Source organism: Eupeodes corollae, chromosome 1 (genome assembly GCF_945859685.1).
Source record: "Eupeodes corollae chromosome 1, idEupCoro1.1, whole genome shotgun sequence".
Lineage (NCBI taxonomy): Eukaryota > Metazoa > Arthropoda > Insecta > Diptera > Syrphidae > Eupeodes > Eupeodes corollae.
Genome location: NC_079147.1, coordinates 164,123,839 through 164,148,959, shown reverse-complemented (window position 1 = coordinate 164,148,959; position 25,121 = coordinate 164,123,839). Strand labels below are relative to the sequence as shown.

The 25,121-nt window shown below is 41.1% G+C and overlaps 2 protein-coding genes across 2 annotated transcripts in view; one reads left to right on the top strand and one right to left on the bottom strand.

Moving 5' to 3' along the window:
• The window catches only part of LOC129953126 (chromatin-remodeling ATPase INO80), a 151,823-nt gene extending 149,940 nt beyond the window's left edge, over positions 1–1,883 (bottom strand). The window contains exons 1-3 of the mRNA XM_056065994.1: positions 1,303–1,883; positions 1,048–1,241; positions 53–988 (exon numbers count right to left, since the gene is read on the bottom strand). Coding sequence (XP_055921969.1) covers positions 53–988; positions 1,048–1,241; positions 1,303–1,537 — 1,365 coding nt within the window. The 5' untranslated portion in view covers positions 1,538–1,883. The remainder of the gene's footprint in view (positions 1–52; positions 989–1,047; positions 1,242–1,302) is intronic.
• Positions 1,884–6,448: 4,565 nt separating this feature from the next.
• Positions 6,449–24,918, top strand: LOC129942442 (DNA-directed RNA polymerase II subunit RPB1). Its single transcript, XM_056051369.1, has 7 exons — positions 6,449–6,540; positions 6,714–6,900; positions 6,975–7,499; positions 7,568–9,125; positions 21,069–23,288; positions 23,360–23,548; positions 23,615–24,918. The coding sequence occupies exons 2-7, from the start codon at positions 6,823–6,825 to the stop codon at positions 24,715–24,717; spliced, it is 5,673 nt and encodes a 1,890-aa protein (XP_055907344.1). The 5' UTR covers positions 6,449–6,540; positions 6,714–6,822; the 3' UTR covers positions 24,718–24,918.
• Positions 24,919–25,121: the final 203 nt, after the last annotated feature.

Genomic DNA, 25,121 nt, shown 5'->3' with positions numbered 1-25,121 from the left:
TATAAAATTATATTGAAGCTGTAAATTCAAGACTTTCAACTTTAAAACATACCTCTTTGATTTGTACATCAAACTGTTGCGTCTTAGCTCTATCTGTGTTGAAGGCCTCGGCTGCATGTCGCTGAGCTAGTTGCTTCATCAATTCCGAGTCGTAGTCATCGTAGGCCGATAAGCGGGGATTTATCTCCTCGTCGAGCTGATTTAAGATCCTCAATTGTTCCTCCTCGGTGCCAAATCCGAGCTTTTTTGACATGAAATGCGCATAAAGTTCAGTCTGGGTTATGAGAAAGTTGAGTTTTCTTTGCTGTCGTTTGGCCTCGATAATTTCAACATCGATCTTACGCTGTTCCTCGGCTTCCTTCTCCATTCGTCGGCGTGTTTCTCTTTCAACCCTGTCATACCGCTTCCAGTAGCCTTGCATTTCACGGGTCAATCGCTTTGCCCGCCAAACTGTCTCCTTCATAATCTTCTGCGATTGCATCGCCTTCTGACGGGTCACCTTCATGCACATGGTAGCCACGCGTTTACAACCCTGCAGCATTTCCTTATGATTGTTGGCTTTGGCCCTTTGTATCTTACCGAGTTCTTTTTTCGACATCAATTGGAAGACTTTGCGTCTTCTGGCAGCCATGAGTTCGGGGGTTTTTGCCATTGCCGACTTCTTCTTCCTCCCACGGCCGGAGTGAGGCACTCTGAGCGAACCCATTGGACTGCGGGACTTTGAGTCCATGTCATCCTCACCGAATTCCGATTTAATTTGCAGCAGATGCTGAGATGCTGCCCATTTTTGAGCCTTAGGATCGTTTGATCCCGATGCGTCTCCATGTTTGCTGCGTCGTTGTTTTCTCGGTTTTGGAATTTTCGGTGGTTTTTCCTTCTTCTCCCGTTCCTTGCGTCGTTTTCGGACTCCAACGATGGATCGCTGGTGCTCGGGAAACATGTCATAAGCGGATAGCAGCCCCGTGCCATAGTAGCCGTATTGGGTGTTCTGAATGTTCATAGAATGTCTAGAGGACGATCTTACTTGTAGGATTCAATTCAAATTACCTTTTCTTTTTTATAGTATGATTCCCGGTACTTCTGCTCACGTAGATGGCTCCTGAGCATATCCTTGATGTGGTCATCCTCATCGGAGATATCTGAATCAGTTTCGGTGTCACTGAGCAGAGCGTCACACAGCCATTCCCTCTCGCTGGTCACACTGGACAGATTGTATACATGAGCTTTATCACTTTGTCGTTCTACAGATTGATCAAATGAGTTGAATGGAATACAATTTCGAGGAGAATGTCGTCAACTTACCTTCCTTGGAGCCGTTGATGCCTTTGAAGCGGCCACCAGCTCTACGCACACCATCGTTTTCGTGTTCTTCGTCATCAGTGTCCGAGTCAGAGCTGGCTAGCGGCTGTGAAAGCATCTTATGGGCGAATGCCATGAAAGGTCCCATGTCAAGACTTGCCTCCAACCGTTGCAGATGCAGGGGCTTGGCAAACTTCTTTGAGCTCGATCCATTTTCGGTGGTTTTTGCCACATTCATCTTTTACATATAACCTATTTCTTTTTTTCTCCAATAAATTGCGTAAACTGTGGGCTTAATGCCCTTACCAGGGAAGTTGCGCTTATCCTATTTGCTATTGTTCTGCCTCTAATTGTTTATAAACACACTTTTTTCTGGAGATTCCTTAGCGGGTTAACCTTGGAAAAGGAAACATTTCCAGAATTGAGAATTTGTCATTTGGATTTGGTATTGGTTAGCTTTTAATTTATCGTCAAGTTTTCTTTCCACACGCTGTAATGGGGTGGCTTTTAAACCAAAAACCAATAATAAATGAAATGATTGAGATAGAGAGAAAAATGTCTTGAAAATTTGACATGTTTTTTAGTTTGGCTAGGGCACAGATGACAGCTGGTTATCAATTTAACGCAGTTTTTAACGAAACCGGTGTTATTTAACGAAAGGCAAAGTGAAATGTAGAGGGCGCCTATTGTGTACTAAAATTAATGGTTTTATAAGATCACGCCGTTGAAAACTTAAGGGCGGCAATTCACTTTTTGTAAAATAAATTTGTTCTGTTTGTAAATTCAAATGAGACAAACTTTAATGTAAGAAAAGCTGTATTCACAATTTTAAGTGCCATTATGCAGATCCAAGACAGTGATACTATCAAAATGCTTGGCGGAGAGTTAAAAATGAAATGAGAAAAATAAATTTATAAAATATGATACTGCGAATATATGTAATAAATATATAATATATGTAATAAATTATAATTAAACTTATAAATTGTATATGGAGCATAATTTGTATACCATCTCCGCAACTAGTGAGGTCACTGGGTGTACCAAAATATTTGGTGGAGAGTTAGGAATGACAAGAGAAAATAATTGAATAAAAATGTGAGGAGTACATTATTTTAAGACTAAAAGTATAAAAATGCAGTTTCCTGCCGAAATAAAAAAAGTCACTTCCAAGAATATTTGTTCTGGTTTGGAGAAATTTTGCTAAATTGCAATATACAAAAATGAAGCAAAATGAAGTTCAGTAGTGAAATATTTCGTTTCTTAGCATGACCATAGTAGCATCAGACAAGTATTTTTCTTTTCACTAGGCTTAACCACCCTGAAAGTTGTTATTAACAACTGCTTCAGCTGCATATTCTACTGTACACTTCTCAGCTACCGCTGCTATAACCTTGCACATAAGAGCTTTATTTTACGATCTATTTATCGTATTTAAATTGCATCCTTCCGCGAGATACGACCACTCACTGTACCAGTGATTTGGTCTTGTATTGCTAATACTAATTTTTTAACATGTCGGTATTCAGGCATTCTGAAAATATCTTTAAAGTCTTCATAAATAGAGGTGCTAGTCCGGTTTCAGCATTATTACTTAATTTTGAGTATTTGTTGGCAGGCGAAATATTCTCTTCACATAATGCGTTAAAAATGTCTGCAACTTTTTAAAAAGGATGCTTTCTGCAACAGCTTCAAATATCTTATGTTTCCTAGTGTTTGAGTTCATAAAGCATATCTTACTTACTTACTTACTCACTTAAGGTGGCACTACAGTCCTGTGTGAAGTAAGGCCTTACCCAACAAACTTCTCTATCTAGCACGGTCCCTAGCTAGATGTCTCCAGTTTCGCGCTCCAAGTCGGGTGAGGTCGCTTTGCACTTGTGCGCGCCATCTGATCCGCGGTTTTCCTCTACTGCGCTGCCCCATGGGGATTCAAAGACTTTCCGAGCCAGAGCATTGGATTCCATACGCTCGTCGCTGGAATTTTATTCTTCTGGCTAAAACTACGTCCCTGTATAGCCCATACAGCTCGTCGTTCCATCTTCCCCACTCCCCTTCGTTACATACAGGACCGTAGATCACACGAATAACTTTTCTCTCGAACCGACCCAAGGTGCTTTCATCCGCTTTTGTCATTGTCCATGCTTCTGCACCGTATAGCAGAACGGGGATGATAAGGGTCATTTATAGCAACACTTTGGTTTTGACATCAGGCTGAGTTCTTTCGATTATGTCAATTTCATCAGCATATGCTAGTAATTGGACAGACTTTTAAAAGATAGTACATCTAGTGTTGACGTGTAAGCTCTGCACTATTTTTTCAAGTACGATGTTAAAAATATCACATAACAGCGCATCACCTTGTCTGAAGCCGTTTTTAACATCGAAAGGTTCTGTTAAGTTGTTTTCAACCTTTATGGAGCAGCGTGAATTCTCCATGGTCTTCCTGCACAAACAGGCGAGTTTGGCATTGATGACGAAACTGGACATGGCTCTATACAGCTCGCCCCTGAAGATGCTGTCATATGCGGCATTGAAATGGATGAAAAGATGGTGGGTGTCGATTTGGTATTCTTAGTTTTTTTCTGCCGTAATGTGAATATTTGATCAACTGTGTAATTTCCTCGTCTAAAACCACACTGATAAGGACCTATCAGGTTGTTGACGATGGGCTTTAGACGTTCACAAATTACGGCAGAAAAGATTTTTTAGGCGATGTTAAATAGACTGATTCCTCTATAGTTGGTGCAGTTTAGAGGGTCTCCTTTTTTCAGGATCCGGCAAACAATACTGAGGTTCATTCATCGGGCATGCTTTCTTCCGACCATATCTTACAGATAAGTTGGTGCATGCTCCTAACCAGCTTATCCCCAGCTGCTTTAAAGAGCTCGGCTCTCAAGCTATCTGCTCCAGCGGCTTTATTAGACTTCAGCTTAGATATGGCAATCTTTACTTTATCTAAGTCCTGCCTGACAGCGGAATTCGGTTCGTTGTCGCCGTAATACAGTCCGCAGAAGTGGTCCTTCCATATCCTCAGCATTGACTGCGGTTGCACTATGATGTTTCCACTTTCACTTTGCAGCCTTCGGTTCTAGGTTTATGTACCTGTAAATTTCGTTTCACCTGTTCATAAAACTTTCGAACTTCATTCCTGCTTTTAAACCTGTCAACATCTTCGACCGCACGCTTCTCATGCCCTCTCTTTTTCCTTTTGAGAAGTCGGTGTTCCTCTCACATCTTCTGCTCATAGAGCTTATGAGCAGCTCTCGTCCTTTTATGCAGCACCGCTTTGCGTGCCTGTTGTCTGGCTGCATTTGCCTGCCGAAATTCCTCATCAAACCAGGGGTTCCTTGTCGGTGACTTCTTGAAACCACACACATCAGAGGCGGCTTCTCTGATTGCATCTTGGCAACGTTGCCACTGGTTATCGATACATTGGGTTTGCGGCAGAGAACTTTAAGCGAGGTTACTGGTAACTCGGTCGGAAAAGGATTTGGCGATCTCTGGCGATTGTAGCCGTTCGACGTTGTCCCTTCTCCCAGCACCTCCCTGTTTTGCCTAGTGGTCCGAGTCGATGTTAGCTCCTCGGAAAGTTCGGAAATCAATGATGCTGGATTTCCAGCAATGCGAAGTCAAACAAGAGGAAGAGCAAGTGGAGGATGTTACTTTGGTTACAAAAAAGAGTTAGTAAACTTGGAGTGTGAGTTTCTCAATCAAAATCACGAGATATTTAATACGATTAGTTCATCGAAAATAATGCTGATTGGGGATCTGAACGGGAGAATCGGTCAAGTTGCAGGAACAATTAACAAAGCAAAAGGAATTAATAGGCAGACTAAAGATGTAGTGTGCAATACAAGAGGAAAACGAATAATTGAACTATGTGACTCGTTTGGATTGAGAATTCTTAATGAAACAATGCCCAGTGACGTTTCTGGTGATTTTACTTTTGTTGGTGGTCAAGGTTCATCATCTATTGATTATTCAATGATAGGCGAAGATTGGGAACCCTTTGTGACTGATTTCGAGGTGCGAGAACTTCCATACTCAGACCATCTGCCGATAGTCGTTACCTTGCGGATGACTGGACATTCAACTATAGTAAATAACATCGACCAATTACTTTCTAGACTCAACTGGAAACTCTCAAAAGCCTCATTATATAGACAACGTTTGGACACGAATCTACACAATCGCCAAAATACGGACTTTCGCTTGCTAGATCAAATCGTTAAGGCATCTTATCCACAGCTGAAGAATGCAATTTAAGCTTTGATTTAAACCTGGAAAACATTTGTAATTGCAAGACTCTCTTCTACAATGTAATCTCGAAGGTGGATGAGAAATGTAGAGCTGAATATATAGCTGAAGCCTCCAGTTCCATCTACAGAACAGTTTACAGTAGATTAAATCACAATTTGGCAGAGAAAAACTATTTTCGTGACTCTAATAAGGTTAATGTTATCGCTACAATGGTCAGACTTCGCAGCGAGCTTATCAATTTGAACTTCATGCCTCACAGACCTGATCTACCAATAGAATGCAGCATTTGCAACATGAGAGAAAGAGAAAACGTCATTCACTTTTTGGGAAGATGCCCAACTCTGAAAGAAACCAGAAGAAGCGTTCTTGGGAGCGATGTTTTATCTGAAGAGCAAGTACTGGACGAATTGAATCATATGAACGTTAATAGACTTTATGAATATTGTGTAATTGCGCTCAGATATAGAGCAAGAATAATTAACGAAGATTTTTGATTAAACAAACCTTTAACTGTATCTTATTTGAATTTTTAAATTTTATTGGTTTCCATATAATTCCTTATTTTAAACACATATGTTATTTAAAACGGTTATATCTTTGTAATTAAATTAATATATTATAGTTGTCATATAATATATTTCCTCTATGGTAGTACTATTCAAATATATATACAAAGTTAAAACTTATTACCATTCTCAACTGTCCTCATGTGTTCCATATTTCTACCTATAAGTTGAGTCCCTATGCCTCCCAGAAGTTAGTTTAATTTTATGAATCGATGTGAAAGCACCATTAAACTAATTCCCGAACTAGCCCAAACAAACACAAAAATTCTGCTACCTTTCTCTCTCTTTTGTACTAAAATTTAAACTGGCTTTTTGGCAGCATTTTAGCAGATAGCAGCAGAAAGTTGAAAGAAAACCAACATGTCTGCTAGTTTTGCTTGTACCATTGTGCTGTCGTTGCAATAACTTTCAGGTGAATATTTGTTTCTGCCGACTGCACAAGAGTTCTTTAATTAACCGCATAAACATAAATAAACAAATAACAAAATTGCGCTCATTTTGATATGAAATATGTCCATCAAAACAATATTTCTTCCATTTAATTGTTCATTCTAAAATTTTTCTTTACATATATGTGACGCACAGACTTTTCAAAGAAACTTTCATCTTCGCATCGCACTAAGTTGAAAAATTTAAGAAGAAAATTGGGATTTAGACGTAAATTAACTAACCAAATTCCCAAATAGACACTGCAATGGCGTCGAGCGATTCCAAAGCTCCTGTTCGCCAGGTTCGCAGAGTGCAATTCGGTATTTTATCCCCTGATGAAATCGTAAGTACCCCGACATGAGTAAGAGTTACCACTGTTGCACCCTGTAGTCACAATCTCCATTATTGTTTTCATAGCGTCGCATGTCTGTGACCGAAGGGGGAGTCATGTTCCCAGAAACCATGGAAGGTGGTCGTCCCAAACTTGGTGGACTCATGGATCCCCGCCAGGGTGTCATCGATCGTACCTCAAGGTGCCAAACCTGCGCCGGAAATATGACAGAATGCCCTGGACATTTCGGCCACATAGATCTGGCAAAGCCAGTTTTTCACATTGGTTTCATAACAAAAACCATCAAGATCCTACGATGTGTATGCTTCTACTGTTCCAAAATGTTGGTCTCCCCGAACAACCCAAAGATCAAAGAAATTGTCATGAAATCCAAGGGTCAGCCTCGTAAGCGATTGGCGTATGTGTACGATTTGTGCAAAGGCAAAACCGTGTGCGAGGGTGGTGAAGACATGGACATGACTAAGGAAGGCCACCAAGTGGATCCGGGCAAGAAGCAAGGCCACGGAGGTTGTGGTCATTACCAGCCTTCTATCCGCCGTACAGGACTTGAGTTGACTGCCGAATGGAAGAACGTCAATGAAGATTCACAGGTAATTGAAATCTTGTGCGAAATTGCTAGTCCTTGACTTGACATTGTTTTGGTTTTGCGCGTATTTAGGAGAAGAAAATTGCCATAACTGGCGAACGGGTTTGGGAAATCCTTAAGCACATAGTGGACGAGGAGTGCTTCATCCTGGGCATGGACCCTAAGTACGCACGCCCCGATTGGATGATAGTCACAGTGTTGCCAGTTCCCCCGCTATCCGTCCGTCCGGCTGTGGTCATGTTCGGCGCAGCCAAGAATCAGGATGATTTGACGCACAAACTGGCCGACATCATAAAGGCCAACAACGAGTTAAAGAAGAACGAAGCGTCGGGTGCTGCCGCCCACGTTATTCAAGAAAACATTAAAATGTTGCAGTTCCATGTGGCAACTCTAGTAGACAACGATATGCCGGGAATGCCTCGGGCCATGCAGAAGTCCGGAAAACCTCTGAAGGCATTGAAAACTCGCCTCAAGGGTAAAGAAGGACGTATTCGTGGTAATTTGATGGGAAAGCGTGTGGATTTCTCCGCTCGTACTGTCATCACACCTGACCCTAACTTGCGTATCGATCAGGTTGGTGTCCCCCGATCTATCGCCCAGAATCTAACATTCCCCGAGTTGGTGACGCCGTTTAATATTGACAGAATGCAGGAATTGGTGCGACGTGGTAATTCGCAGTATCCTGGAGCAAAATACATTGTCCGGGACAATGGAGAGCGTATCGATTTACGTTTCCACCCTAAACCCAGTGACTTGCATTTGCAATGCGGCTACAAGGTAGAGCGGCATTTGAGAGATGACGACTTGGTTATCTTCAACCGTCAGCCAACGCTGCACAAGATGAGTATGATGGGGCATCGTGTGAAGGTTCTGCCCTGGTCGACATTCCGTATGAACTTGTCGTGTACTTCACCCTACAACGCTGATTTCGATGGTGACGAAATGAATCTGCACGTCCCACAGTCAATGGAGACGCGTGCCGAGGTCGAGAACATTCACATCACTCCTCGACAGATTATTACACCGCAGGCCAATAAACCTGTCATGGGTATTGTGCAGGACACCCTGACGGCCGTTCGAAAGATGACCAAGCGTGATGTGTTCATAAATCGCGAACAGGTCATGAATCTACTGATGTTCTTGCCAACTTGGGATGGCAAGGTACCGCAACCGTGTATTCTGAAGCCGCGTCCATTGTGGACGGGCAAGCAAATATTCTCGCTGATTATTCCTGGCAACGTCAACATGATTCGTACACATTCAACCCATCCTGATGAAGAAGATGACGGACCGTACAAATGGATCTCACCCGGAGACACCAAAGTCATGGTCGAGCATGGAGACTTGATAATGGGTATTTTGTGTAAGAAGACCTTGGGTACTTCGGCAGGATCGTTGCTGCATATTGTTTTCTTGGAATTGGGACACGAGATCGCCGGTCGCTTCTATGGTAACATTCAGACTGTCATCAATAACTGGTTGTTGCTGGAGGGCCACAGTATCGGTATTGGTGATACAATTGCTGATCCTCAGACATATAACGAGATTCAGATGTCCATTAAGAAGGCCAAAGACGATGTCATCTGTGTTATTCAGAAGGCGCACAACATGGAACTTGAACCAACACCAGGTTAGAGATATGAGATAACAAACTTATTTTAATCCCTATTAAATATGATTGCATAGGTTAAAAGATCTTGAGAGCAAGACAATAAGCTTTAATGGCTTTTCTGTTGTAAACTTCTTTGCTTTAGTTTGACTTTTGTATACATTTTTATAGTGGGTGAAACAGATACTGCGAAAATCATTTTAAGGACCTGTTAAGACTTGAAACTTTTGAACGGAATATGTTTGAACAAATAGCTAGGAAAGGTTAGGATAGCTGCCAAAGTGTTAATCTTGTAGACATTCTGAAATAGACACACTCCCCTTAAGCCATGATGTTAGTAGAATACAATTGTTAGTAAACAAAACTGAGGTAGAAAACTTTACGTCTGAAGACTAACTACAAAAATATCATATATTTAGGAACCCGAATATACATGAGCGTCGAACTTGTCGAGTTGAAGAAGCTGAGTAAGGTCAATGATTCTCGGCAATTATTTCTCCAGAAGAGGCCTGAAACCAAAGATCGCTCCCCACTTCCCTTCTCAATCCTTACCTCCTCCTACGTCGGCTTTGTGCTATTATGCTGGCTGATGGCACCTTATCCCCTGACTGTATAGTTTATCACTGTCTGTCAATACCTAGTTTTCCTTCCTGGGACACTCGGTTTATTTGCTGTTCGTCTCTCCTTTTCCAAAATATATCCTTCCCTTCAATTAGGCTGGATCTAAGGTGTTAAACAACCCGTGCCGATGATCAGCCAGGCTGAGGGCCCAATTTCTAAAAATAGCTTAGTCATTGAGTTTCCGGATACCAGGCGACATACGGATTAGCTAGCCTTATCTGTGTAAGCGAATCTCTGCACAGACAGACCCCCCATTTACTTCGCATACTTGTGGGAATCAAATGGATATAAAACAAAAACGTCAAACCGATACCGGTACTCCAGCTACACCGGGCGTCAGTTTAGCAGCAACGTTGGCTGTCGTTACTCCTGTGACAAACATTGGAGAAGAGTTTGTGCCAAGTCACTGCCCATCTTCTAGTGCGGAAGAGCATGTATCATTGGTGAAAACGCTTCCTCAGGTCAGTAGTGGAAAGTTCGTGAATAATGATCTTTCCACTACCACAAAGAGTAAACCTCTCCAGGATGCTCCTAGTGGTGGTTTTCGTAGGGTTACCAGCGTCGTCGTGAATAACGACTCTACTTCCTTCGCTTTATAAAAAGCTCAAAATGGTTCCACTAGTAGGAAGTAAGTAATTCTCGTAGTAAGACTTATGATATCTTTCTTAACACAATCATTTCCACACGACAGAAACTTGGTTTAATTCAAACTTAAGGCCTTTTCTTAAGTACCCAAAAGGTTATTGTAATCGTCAATATTCTTTTGGTAATTTATTTTTGTCTTCAGCATCCTTTTCATGATCTGTTCCAGCCGCTTCATTTTTGGCAAGAAGAATGAAGGTGGCTCTATTAAACTAGTTCGTGAAAATTAGCCTCTTTCCTTTTTATTTCCCCGAGGTTTGGCTTGGTTGGTCGATTAAGGAAGCACAAGAGTGCTATGGCTGGTGCTCGCTGTGCTCCTGAGGGTTTGGGAAGAGCATCACAGCATCGAAAGTTCCAGTGCTATGTATGAATGCTCCCCGTTACGGTCTCCTGGCTTGAGGCGAAAAGTTCATCCTCAAAGTCGGCGGATGGTCCAAAGTTTGTAATGTCAGTAACGTTCATAGAAGGAAAAAATAAATAAAGCTCCTAAGAGTAGGTCGAAAGGGTAAAATCAGCCCCGACAAGAACCGATTACGGGGGTAAGCCAAGAAAATAATACATACCATGCCAAGAAGTCCGAATGAGCACGGTATCATCTGGTTTATTTATTATTTTTCAAACCGGATTATGGAAACACGTACACTGCCACTGAAAATCAGGGAACCCATCTATGGTTATTAAAAATTAAAAAAACCAACGAACAATTTCTCCTGATCTTAGCTGATCCCCATCTTGACAAGTCTCAAGTAAGCTGTAGTGATCATTACCGCACACCACCCACGAGGAGTGTTTGATATGAGGATTTTTGCTTAGCAAGGGAAAAGTTTGATCGTCATGCTGGTGAAAAAAGTTAAGAGTCTGTTAAAAGCAAACTCTTTAAAGAACCTTTTATTAAAACAAAAACAGTCGATATTTGTAACGCTTTTGCGACCAATTGCAAGGAGTCAAGTTCTGAAATAGTTGATGAGTCAAATCTGTGTGCTACAAAGTACGGTCCAGACCTTCTTTCTGTTTTGAATGATTACTGCTTTACTTAAAACCCTTACGTTCATAAACAGGGACATTTTCTGTTATATAGAAAAAGTTATTCTTTATACCAACTTTCAAGAAAGGTGATAAAGCGGAAATAATGCAAAACTGTTTGAATAAGAAGCATTCAGCATGACCCCATCGCACTGAGCAAACAAATAGCTGCAAGCATCGTCTCAATGGATTATTAACAACATTTGCCACTCAGTAATGCTTAAGAACCAATTTCAAAGCACATCCCCCAACTACAATTCGACAGAAACTTCCACATCTTTCTGGAAGGATATGGCATTCCTCGAAGACGAGTCAGTCAACTTCAAAAACAAATGAAAAGGTTGGTGGATGTGTGACTGTAAACGACTGAAATTAAATCTCTCGTTCCGGCTTCACAATCATTGTAGCATGTTCAAGGTGGAACTTTTGGCGATAAAAGAAGTCTTGTCGTTGAAAGAAAACGTCATATCAACATCTAATATCCCGATTTTCTTAGATAATCCGGCCGCCATTAAATCTCTGGAAGCTATCTCAACAAACTGTATAACAATCCATAACTTACGATCATTTCTAATTGAGATGGCACAACAGTTTAATAATCCTTTGCCGGGTGCCGGCCATAGGGACATTCCAGGAAATTTTAAATGTAAACTCTAGCTAATGCAAGACGCTGGGAAGAAGGCAAATATCAAGTGGAGGTTAAGTTAGGATAGGTTAGGTTAAAGTGGCTGCAGATACAGAACCCAGAATAAGGCCAAAAGAAAGGCCCATTGTTACACCACATGAACCTAGAGAATTACTAGTGAGGTAATATGAAGTCTACTTCGAGATAACAAGTCTTTAGAGCGCTTTAGGTCAAGTGAAGGCCATATGAGTATTGTGGTTGCGCACGTTGGTAAATTGTGCCACCTTGAGTTTGCTATCGCAAAAGCTGTTTCTTTAGCATAAGTTTACATGTAGCTATCGTTATACCTATCTCCTCCCTTTCAGGCGAAATAGGTATGACGGTTCCATTTTTAGCGAGTTCATCGGCTCTACAATTTCCCGTGATGTCTCTGTGGCCCGGCACTCAACATAGGTGAATGTTAAATTACTGCGCCATCTCTATAAGAGACGATCGACAATCGAGGGCCGTTTGAGATTTGGTTGAGACACCGTCAAGAGATTTAATAGCAGCCTAATTGTCAGAGAAGATGCGGCTATCAGAAGTTGGATCACGTGTACTTTGGTATAGGACCAAAGAGGTTCAAAATGTTGAGATGATGCGTTGAGTCGTATAGCTGTACTCACTGCCACTTGTTTGCTGAAAATGTCGAGGAGTGTCAGATCGAGGAGAGTGTTTAACGCTGTTGAGAGTGTGGTTCTCAATGCCCCGCTAATGCAGAGACATGCAGTGCGTTGGACTCTGTTGCTTTTCGTAACTTGCACTCCTTTTCACCAACTAGCTTGAAACCCTAACGTTCATATTAAAATTTTACCTAAATAGCAAAATTTTCTGGTATATGGAAAAAGTTATTCCTTGTATCAATTTTCAAGAAAGGTAATTGTTATGTTTTTAAAGACGTTAAAAATAAGTTTCTATGTTATTAATTTTCTGTAATTCAAAAAAATAGTAAATATGTAAATTTAAATATATTTAAGATGGCTGACATTCATGTCCTTCTTCGTTTAAATTATTATAAAGGCGACTGCCCTTCTTTCTTCCATTTTCTTCGTATTCGTAAGTCATATAAAAGTAGTTGGATTGGCGTTGCCAACATCCCTCTGTGTTGAATTAAAGATCAAGGCGATTCGGAGGACGGCTTATCATTGTAGACCTGCGTAGTACTTACTTACTTACTCAATTATCCGGCTCAGAATCCATGAAAGGTCTCAGCCTGAGATACTGGAGTCTTCCATCGTGAACGATCCCTCGCATGCACTCTCCAGTCACCGAGACCAAGCGCTCTGGCATTCGCAGTCACTTGGTCCTTCTACCGTAGGTTCGGTCTTCCTTGTCGTCTTGAACCTGGAAGCTGGGCTGAGAGATTGTTGGCTGGAGCGTTGTCGTCCATTCACTGGATGTGGCCGAGCCAATTTAGTTGTCTTTTCTTGGCCTTCTGGACTACATGCACATCTTGGTACAGCTCATACAGTTCTCGGTTGCATCTTCTTCTCCATTCGACATCGCCGCTTACGGGACCAAAAATCCGTCGAAGAATTTTTCTTCGAAATTGCCCAGTATCAATTCCCCTTTTTTACTTATCGTCCAGCATTTGGCGCGCGCCGTAGAGTAGGGCTGGTAAAATCAAAATTTTGTATAGCAGACACTTTGTCTTTCGAGTGAGGATTTTTGAACCCAGTTGTTTGGCCAAACCGAAGCAGCAGCGGTTCGCTAGGGTAATTTTTTCTTCGGATCGTCGTTCGTGGGATTGATGTTTGTTCCAAGGTAGGTGAACTCCTTAACTACCTCGAAATTGCTGCTACCAACAGTGACGTTTTGTCCTAGGCGTTGGACAGATGTTGCTTGGTTTGTTGATAACATGTACTTTGTTTTGTCCTCATTCACTTCAAGACCAACTAGTTTCGCCTGTTCTTTAATCGCTGTGAAGGCTCCTAGCACAGCTCTCTTGTATCGACCGGTTATGTCTATGTCGTCCGCATAGCCTAGGAGCTGGGTGGATTTGTTGAAAATAGTGCCCTCCGTGCTCACACCTGCCTTACGCACCATCTGCTCCAGGACTATATTGAAGAAGGCACATGCGCAAGTTTGGAATAACTCGGATGAACTGTTACCCATTTGCACACTGCACTGCGCATTGTTTAGCGTCATGCGGCACAGCTGGACCAGTTTGTTCGGGATACCGAATTCAGACATCCCCATCATAAGCTCTTGGCGGTGAATTCTATCATAAGCAGCTTTAAAGTCGATGGTGCGTTTCGACTTGAAATTTGTTCGTCTTTTCCAGGATCTGCCTCAGTGTGAATATTTTGTTTATCGTTGTTCTGCATGGCCTAAAGCCACACTGGTACGTGCCGATATTTGTGTTGCAGAAATATTTAAGACGCCCACACAGTACGTTGGATAGGACTTTGTATGCAACATTAAGCCGGGATATGCCACGGTAGTTTTTGCATAACATCGGGTCGCCTTTTTTGTACATGGGGCATATGGAGCTTATCGACCAGTCAGTGGGTATGCACTTCCTCCATGTTTAAAGAGTTCCGCGGGTATGCCATCCGACCCGGCGGACTTGTTATTTTTTAGTTTTTAGATGGCTCTTTCTACCTCTTCTCTGCTGGGGGCTGGGACTGGGTCTTCATTGACTGGTCTTGCTTCTGTTTCGTCATTATCTTGCTCGACATTTTGCGCATTCACAAGCTGTTGGAAGTGCTGCTTGAAAACATCTACAATTTCCTGTGCATCAGTGACAAGATTTCCTTCTGAAACCAGAAGCTAATTGCTTCGACCTTTTAAAGAAACGCCGGGTGTTGTTCTTGGCCCGAGACTCCTCTAGATCTTTGAGCTGAGAAACTGCGGATGCTCTTTTCTTTCTTCGCAGGGTCTTTTTCTCATTTCTGCATTCTCCAATGATGTTGAACTACTTTCTTTCGTAATTCCTGGATCGCAGTAATATCTGCCTTATACTGTGATGGAAATATTTTAAATAATGATGAGTTGCACCTGGAGTGTAGAGGGTTCTTACATTCCAGGTTCAAACTCTCAATGCGTAGTCCGTTGCCGTTCCGGGTCTGATTACCATATGAGGGGGTTCATTATCCGAGGCTGGTATCTCTCTCATAACTTTCAAGTGTTTCACTGTAGAGGGGTTGTTAGCCCCTCGCTCTAACCACCAAATTTGTTGGGCCGTTGATAAGGTACTTTTTTCCCGATTTTGCACCCGCGCTTACAAGTTTCGCAAGTTATATCTAAAGATATAACCAGTATCCGGTAGTTACCAAGAGGAGGTAAAGTAAACACTTGGTGTGTAGGAAAAGTTGCAGCATAAGCCCTCAGATCCTACAACACCCCACCACCTGCGTAGCACAGGACTGTTTAACTCTTCTAATCTTGATGAAGTGCAGTCTTGAAGTTTATCTGCATTGCGTTTAATCGGGTTTCTAGTTGCTTCAGAATTGGGACTAGTAGAAACGTCTTTAATAGTGGGTTGAATATCATCAGGCTTAAAATTTGTTGGACATGAGTCAGCCTTAGGCATATCTTCCGTAAAACGTCCCTTTAGTTGATTTGTGTGAGATCTTATCAATTGGTTTCGTCGATTTGTTTGAATTAGAAAGTTATACAACACTTGGCTTATTCTTTCGATTATCACACCTGAACTTCAAAACATTTGTTAATGTGGAATGTTTTTGCAAATACTTTCATCACCTGCTTTGAAGTACCTTGGCTTCGCCCCGTGTTTTTTGTTGAATGCTTGTTGCATGGATAAATTCTTCATTTGTTCTGTTGTTGTTTTCGGTTTAAATAAATCCAAAGGAGTTGGAAGTTTTCTACCGATGAAACATTCAGACTGGGATTTACCATGAGATGCGCTTGGATTAGGTGTAGCACGATACTTTAAAAGGAATACAAGCAAGTTTGTTTTATCATCCGTGGAGTACTCGGTATATGATTTAGCTAGAGCTCTTTTTATGATGTAACCAAAGCGAGCTTGCCCATTGGACTGCGGGCAAACATTTTTGAAATTGGACAATTGTTTTTGGTTGACCAATCTGCTCACAAATTCGTGTAGTTAATTCATTATTTCAGTTGTTGTTATTGTCGTTATTTGTGCTACTTCCGGTCATTTGGAATAAGAGTCTACCATTACCAAATAATATTTACCTCGAACTGGTCCACCGATGTCTATGTGAATCCTCTCCAAGGGTTCCTGTCGTACTGGCCATGAACTGAGTGACACTGTTTGACATGGTTCTCGATGTCTGTATCGATTTTGGGCCAGTAAACGTATGATCGTGCTATGGATTTCATGCGCTGTATTCCTTGATGACCTCTGTGTATCTGTTTAAGGATCCTTCTTTGAAAAATAGCAGGAATAATAACTCTTATCTAATGTCATAAGGCAGTTATCTACTAAATGAAGGTTCTTCGAAGACTTTTGCCAACCATTTTCAATGCAATTGAAAATTTTAAGAAGCGTAGTGTCTTTGCTTGTTTATTTTCGTACCATGTTGAGTGTGACTTGCAGGTGAACAATGTTGTCTTTAAGAATAGTATTTATTTCACTTTCGATTTGTGTCACTATGAAATCGATGAGTCTTCACAAAACATCAACATTTCCAACTTCCTTGTATATGTTGTATTTGGAAATCATGGCTCATAAGAATGAGAGCCCATCTTTGCAACCGATTGGCGGTGTGTGTAGGAATACATTTTTTTGATCCAAATATCTTGAGGAGCGGTTTGAGATCCGTAAGCAGTGAAAATTGACGACCATAAATTATTTTGTTGAACTTTTTACACGCGAAAACGAGAGCAAGATCCTCCTTCTCAATTTTACTATAACGCTTCTCTAAAAGTGTGAGAGCGCGTGAGACATGGTATATTACTTAATAATTCACTGCACCTATTATTTAGAAATTTTGGTTGGTCTAGGCATAAGTTGAATAGAATCGTTTTTGCTGGATCTGGACGACGTTTTATGATTTCCATAAGAAAGTTGTAGTTCTCGTAGAATGTTTTTGTTGCGATGTAGATGTCGTCAAGGTATTTCAATTGCTCTTTGAAACAGCCCGGATGCTGGCTTCGATCCAGGGGCTAAAAAATTCTTCAAGAAGAGTCCCTTGTGTGTTTATGGTGAAAAGTTTCTCTTAATCAAATTGGATGTATGCATCGGAAAGGTCAACGTTGCTAAATATTAAGCAATTTGATGTCTTAGCAAACATTTCATCGGGTGTAGAAATTGGATGAGCATTTGGTTCCAAGCAGTTGTTTAAACCTGTGGAGTAGTCTGTACAGATACGAAATTTATTGTTAGGTTTACGTGCTGAGTACAATCTGAGTGTGTGATTGGTGGTATGATACTAGAGCTTTCCAGTCTCTTCAATTCAGCTTCTACTTGATCTGCAACTCCATATGGAACATCGCTTTTTGGAATGTAAACAGGCTTGGAATCAGGTTTTAGCTCTTACCGCAATTGAAATATGGTACCGTGTCTTGTTTTTGAAGAAACCACATCCGAAAACTTTGTCTGGACCTCTTTAAGAACTAAATCCATACTCATATCTGCTTTGATTGCGTTGCAAATAGAGTTTATGGGTAAGTTCCAGTAGCCAAATTCTTCAATTAGGTCAATTCCGAAAATGTTTAAACTTGGAAGACTTGTGACATAAATTGAAGCTATTTTTACTTCGTTTTTGTGCCGGATTTGTGTAGTTATCATGACGATGAGTGGAAGTATATTTCGTGATGCACCTCATGCGCTGCGCTTACATGGCTGTAGATTAGGACGACCCAATTTGTTTTCGAAATAATCGTAATGTCTGCTGCTGTATCGAATTGAAGATTAATTTGCTTCGCAGATATTTCGACTGTGACAAATTTTCGGTTCGAAGTGTAGTTGCCAACACTATGCGGACTTGATTTTGTAACATTTTGCCTGAAGGCTTGCTTTTTGTTGCTCTTAAATTTGTTATTAGCGGGCCTTGAGGTGTTTCTGGAAACATGCACAATAGCCATCATTATGCCCTTGCTTGTTACAAATGTTGAACTTGTGTTGTGTATATGTGCAATCTTTGACAAAATGCATGGCACCACATTGCCAAATTGGTCTTCTTGGTGTGTCGATACGTTTATGTTGTACTTGTGAGTTTTGATGATCAATTTGGCTAATGCTGTTGCAAGAAAATTGATTGCGAGTGCCTTTTTAGAAGAAACAGCATTGATGGCTGTATCTTTTGTTTCTAAAAGGTGCGAATCACTTTTCACAATCAAAATTCGCTGAGTTTCTGTGATTAATTTTTCCAGTGTTATTTCGGCATCTGTATCAAGCATCGAAAGTAACTTGCTACGAATGTCATTATAAGTGGATGAATTTAAACCAATTAAAAAGATCAAACACTTAAATTGATTCTTCGACATGGCTGCATGCTTAAAATGTTCACATTGCATTTACTTTTCCTGCATAAGCAATAAAATCTTCAGCATAATTTTTCGTGATTTGCAAACATTTGTAGCGAATGCTGAACAGCGATTCTTTTGTGTCAAAAAGTTTCTTGAGTTCTGTGACTGTGTCCTCAAATTGAAGTTCTTGTGGTTTTCGTGGCAAGATGCAATCTACATACTGTTTACCTCGCCGCCGCTTTGTTATGTTTTTAAAGTCATTAAAATTAAGTTTGTATGTTATCAATTTTCTGTAATTCAAAAATGTTTTTATTTATCAAAAAAATAGTAAATGTATCAAAATTAATTTATATTTAAGATAGCTGACATTTTATGTCCTTCTTCGTCTACATCATAAAACCGACAGTTCTTCTTTCTTCTATTTCTTCTATCTTTGTAGTATTCGTAAGTCATATAAAAGTAGTTGGTTTCACGTTGCCAACACATAGATTACAGTTTTGCGAAAGATCTGCTCTGTGAGGTAAAAATTCAGATTTATTCAGATGAGTAGTTACTATTGAAATAACTTTCTCTAGTAGGCAATTGATGGTTGAGGCATTTGTAGAACAGTTTAGATGCTGATAATGATGCTCTAGTTAAGTGGTGGACACATATTTTTCATTGAAAATATTTCCTTCCAATCGCGAACGATTATCTCAGATAGCAATAATGTGATGTCCTGTGTGAAAAGAATTGGTTCTCAATGATCTTAAAGCGATTGATTTATGAAGACTTTTTTCATTTCTTTTTATTAATTTTATTAAATAAACTGGTTTTAGGATGGAAACCAGTTTCTACATGTACTCGTATGTCATAGGTCCAAATTTTTCAATCCGACTGACCCCAAACGCCTGCACTCCCTAACACATAGACGTTTTGACAGTATCTCTAGAGACTTGATATTTAGATGCAAGATTAATAATTGGATTTGCGAAAAATTTCGACCACATCAATTTAATTGCCAATTTTGTCCTTTTTTAATTTGCATGTTTTGGTTCGATGATAACAATACGCCGAAGTATTTGAATTTTGTCACCACATCTATCCGCTCATTATTGAGTGGCCAAGTTTCCTCCCGTTGTCTTCCTGTCTGTCGATTCTCAAAAGATCATTATTTAATTTGAAGATCCCATGTCTTGAAGTACGTTTAAAATGGTTTGTTTTTGAAGTTAAAGCGAAAAGGGATTGTCTGATATTAGCTCCAAGTCATCTGCTTAGAGAAGAACCTTTATGGGATCTCCCGCAAAGTTTACGCCCTGCCTAAAATATCAGCTACAACATCAAGACGAAAAAAATAGGATTCAAAATGCATCCTTGTGGTACACCAGCGGGCGTATCAAACCATTCTGAAAACTTAGAACCATCCTATACAGCTGCACTGAAGATGAAGCCATACATTTCATGTACAACATTAAACAATTTGTTGAAACTCCGATCGATGCCAGTTTATAAAATCAATGCCTTAAAGTCCTCAAAAAACACATACTGCTTCTTATTCTTCTAGATATATTTTGTAGCAGTACTAGTTATAACAAAAATATGATCTGTGGTTGAAAACCCAGGTCAGAAACCAGCTTGGAATTTGCTGAGCATTTCGTAATCCAAGTTGAGTGTCTTCCATATAAAATTATGGAGACAATCTTTTTCAGTAATTTTAAACCTGGCTTGCAAATATAACGGCTTTCGTAATATTGGCTAGAACACAAGCATTCCTATTGATCAATTTGAAAAAATCCACAATGTGTGGAAAGTTAAGTTCAACCACATGCACATCCTGTAAGCATAGCTAAGAGTATGAACGTTCACCCCCGCTGTCGATACAGTTTTAAAATGCATCGCCATTGTATCAGCTTCAAGAATGTTCTTCACACCATGGTAACGCCCCGGTCAAGAGTAACTCTCATGACAAATGCGTCCTAATTAGTTCAGCTGTAGATCGCTAACATCCCTTGAATTATTCGCACACAGAAATGATGGAGGGTTGTAAACCAATATGCATTGGTTTTCTACGTGGCCTAGCTGTAATACTCGAGCTTCCAATACAATGTACGAATATTTCAGTGCCTAATTATGTCTCATTGTCTGTCATTCTAGAGGAGGAACTTATCCAGCCCCTCATAAACTGCAACCCTGACTCGTAAATGCTTACACGGGCCTCTCTGTCTCTGCCCAGCATTAGTCTGTTGTCTGTCCCCAACATGGGAAATCTGCTCGAAGGTCCAAAGAGTGTCTAATTATCAAATTAATAAAATAGTGTCGAGACACCAACGTGACCGTATAACAAAAAAAAAAAAAATGCTCATCAGTTTATCCTTGAGCTCAACTTCATACTCACTTTCAAGTGTAGAGATTCTAATTTTAACCGGACATCGAGAATCTCTTTTAACCACAAATGTGTGGTTCACAAATGTGAACCTGTATATGTCCCCTTAAATTTTTCCCTATTTTCCTAATGCTCCTGAACGTTAAACATGCTCTAGTTGACACAATGCTCTCGGAAAAATTAAATATTTCCTATAACTTTAAAATAAAATATTACTATCGTTTCTAATCAAGCTTTTTGTATTCCTTAATAGGTAATACCCTACGTCAGACTTTCGAGAATCAAGTAAATCGTATTTTGAACGATGCTCGTGACAAAACTGGTGGCTCTGCTAAGAAATCGTTGACAGAATACAACAATTTGAAGGCTATGGTGGTGTCTGGTGCCAAGGGTTCCAACATTAACATTTCCCAAGTTATTGCCTGTGTGGGTCAACAGAACGTCGAAGGTAAACGTATTCCATATGGTTTTCGTAAGCGTACCCTGCCACATTTCATCAAAGACGATTACGGTCCTGAATCCAGGGGTTTCGTTGAAAATTCATATCTTGCCGGATTGACACCGTCCGAATTCTATTTCCACGCTATGGGAGGTCGAGAAGGTCTTATTGATACTGCTGTAAAAACAGCTGAAACCGGTTATATTCAGCGTCGTCTGATAAAGGCTATGGAGTCTGTCATGGTAAACTATGACGGTACAGTACGTAATTCAGTGGGTCAGCTGATTCAGTTGCGTTATGGTGAGGATGGTCTGTGTGGAGAAACTGTCGAATTTCAGAATTTGCCGACAGTCAAACTTTCGAATAAGTCATTTGAGAAGAGGTTTAAATTTGATTGGTCCAATGAACGATACATGCGGAAGGTTTTCGCCGATGATGTCATAAAGGAGTTAAGCGAATCGAATAACGCCCTCCCAGAGTTGGAGACCGAATGGGAACAGTTGTGCCGTGATCGTGAGGCTCTAAGACAAATTTTCCCCAGTGGAGAATCAAAGGTGGTATTGCCTTGTAATTTGCAACGTATGATCTGGAATGTCCAGAAGATTTTCCATATTAACAAACGTGTACCCACTGATTTGAGTCCACTACGAGTAATTCATGGTGTGAGGGATCTTCTGCAGCGTTGTGTAATAGTGGTAGGCAACGATCGGCTTTCCAAACAAGCCAACGAAAACGCCACGTTACTGTTCCAGTGCTTGGTTCGTTCAACTCTGTGCACCAAGTATGTGGCGGAAGAATTCCGTCTCTCTACTGAGGCCTTTGAGTGGTTGATCGGAGAAATCGAAACACGCTTCCAACAGGCGCAGGCAAATCCTGGTGAGATGGTGGGTGCTTTGGCTGCCCAGTCACTTGGAGAGCCTGCCACACAGATGACATTGAACACTTTCCATTTTGCTGGTGTGTCGTCGAAGAACGTAACCCTGGGTGTACCGCGTCTCAAGGAAATTATCAATATATCCAAGAAACCTAAGGCTCCTTCCCTAACGGTGTTCCTTACTGGAGGTGCGGCTCGTGATGCAGAAAAAGCCAAGAACGTCCTCTGTCGCTTGGAGCACACAACTTTGCGTAAGGTCACAGCAAACACAGCTATTTACTACGACCCAGATCCGCAGCGCACAGTCATATCAGAGGATCAGGAGTTCGTCAATGTTTACTACGAAATGCCTGATTTCGACCCCACACGTATATCTCCGTGGTTGCTGCGTATCGAACTCGATCGCAAGCGTATGACAGATAAGAAACTGACAATGGAACAAATTGCGGAGAAGATTAACGCTGGCTTCGGAGATGACTTGAACTGCATCTTTAATGACGACAATGCAGATAAACTCGTCCTCCGAATTCGTATAATGAACAACGAAGAAAACAAATTCCAAGACTCCGAGGAGGATGCCGTGGATAAGATGGAAGATGACATGTTCCTGCGTTGCATTGAGGCAAATATGTTGTCCGACATGACCCTGCAGGGTATCGAGGCCATTGGCAAAGTGTATATGCATTTACCACAAACAGACAGTAAGAAGCGTATTGTCATCACGGAAACTGGTGAATTCAAGGCTATTGGAGAGTGGCTTCTGGAAACTGATGGTACATCAATGATGAAGGTTCTGAGTGAGCGGGACGTGGACCCTGTGAGAACGTTTTCCAATGATATTTGTGAAATTTTCCAAGTATTGGGAATAGAGGCTGTACGTAAGTCGGTTGAAAAGGAAATGAATGCTGTGTTGCAGTTCTACGGATTGTACGTGAACTACCGACATTTGGCTTTGTTGTGTGACGTAATGACAGCGAAGGGCCATTTGATGGCCATCACTCGGCACGGTATCAACAGACAGGATACTGGTGCTCTTATGAGATGTTCCTTCGAAGAAACTGTTGATGTGTTGATGGATGCGTCTGCTCATGCAGAGACCGACCCTATGAGAGGTGTCTCTGAGAATATTATTATGGGGCAGTTGCCAAAAATGGGAACTGGTAAGCTATTTATTTTTGTTGTTGTCATTGCTTACTTATTTTGTTAAACTGTGTTTTCTGTTTTTTTTTAGGTTGCTTTGATTTACTGTTAGACGCAGAGAAATGTCGGTTTGGAATTGAAATCCCCAGTACATTAGGTGCTGGCAATCTAGTCGGAGGTATGTTCTTTGGAGCAGCATCAACACCAAGCATGACCCCACCTATGACACCATGGGTGCAATGTGGTACACCGAGATTCTTCTCGCCACCATCAGGAACAAGTAAATTACACTTTAAATTATTGCATTTATGACAAAATTAAATTTGTTTTTTTTTTTTTATTATAGTAAGCGGCATGACTCCAGGTGGGCCGAGTTTCTCTCCTTCTGCACAATCAGATGCCTCTGGAATGTCACCAAGTTGGTCTCCGGGTCATCCAGGATCTTCACCAAGCTCTCCTGGACCACCGATGTCGCCGTTTTTCCCACCATCTCCGAGTGCATCACCTGCGTACTCGCCAACGAGTCCCCATTACACCGCTTCGTCTCCCGGAGCAGCATCGCCAACATATTCACCTTCAAGCCCCAATTATTCTCCAACAAGTCCAGCCTATGGGTCAGCAAGCCCACGATTCACTTCTACAACGCCCAATTTCGGGCCACAGTCAACGGGTTATTCTCCAACATCGAGCGGTTATTCACCGACATCCCCGATTTTTTCTCCAACTTTGAAGTATCAATCCTCGTCGACACCGTCATTTTCGGGAGGTGGATCAAATACATATTCGCCCAACAGTGCTTATTCTCCCACAAGCACCAATTACTCACCAAACTCCCCGAGTTACTCCCCGACATCTCCCTCTTATTCCCCTTCAAGTCCATCATATTCACCGACATCGCCGTGTTATTCGCCGGCATCACCGTCGTATTCTCCATCATCGGCAAACTACACCCCGAATACGCCATCGTATTCTCCTACATCTCCCAATTTTTCAGCATCCCCACACTATTCTCCCGCATCCCCAGCATACTCACAAACAGGAGGCAAATACTCGCCAACTTCGCCGACTTATTCGCCACCTTCGCCGTCCTACGACGGAAGTCCACAATACACCCCAGGATCACCCCAACATTCTCCGGCAAGCCCCAAATATTCACCAACTTCACCGCTATATTCACCAAGTTCGCCTCAGCACTCTCCGGCCAACCAATATAGCCCAACTGGAAGCAACTATTCAACGACAAGTCCGCATTACACCCCGAATATGTCAATTTATTCACCGAGCAGTCCCAAATATTCACCCACAAGTCCAAACTATACACCAACTTCAAGGAACTATTCCCCAACCAGTCCGATGTATTCGCCGACTGTTCCCTCTTCAACAGGATACAGCCCTACAAGCCCAGCCTATTCACCAAGTAGTCCTACATATGACGAAACTGACGATTAGACAGATTTTTATTACTGCACTCTTCATCTACGCGTTGTCCGGTGTTTTTTCTTTCTAAAATACGTGTTTTATCTTTTTACTGGACGTTGAAAAGTTTTGAGTAATTATATCAACAGAACTTTATATTAATAAAAGCCTTTTTATTATGAATGTATCAAAGTTATTAATTATTGAAAAACCAATAAAAATATTATAAAAGGATACATGCATGTTTTTGATTTTTGGGACCCGTTAAATATCTGCTCAGGCCCGTATGAAAAAGTATGATAGCCTTAAGTAAAAATACCTCGTTATCGTAATGTTGCCATCATGTTGAACGATATTCGTTTTTTAAAACGTATTTATTTACATCTGGTTTTGGTGGTCGTGTTGCTATCGTTTGGACACACAAAAGTGGAATACGT

Coding starts and splice junctions, on each gene's coding strand:
- LOC129942442 (XM_056051369.1), top strand. CDS start 6,823: ATGGCGTCGAGCGATTCCAAAGCTCCTGTTCGCCAGGTTCGCAGAGTG. Junction 7,500..7,567: donor ACGTCAATGAAGATTCACAG/GTAATTGAAATC, acceptor GCGCGTATTTAG/GAGAAGAAAATTGCCATAAC. Junction 23,549..23,614: donor CTCGCCACCATCAGGAACAA/GTAAATTACACT, acceptor TTTTTATTATAG/TAAGCGGCATGACTCCAGGT.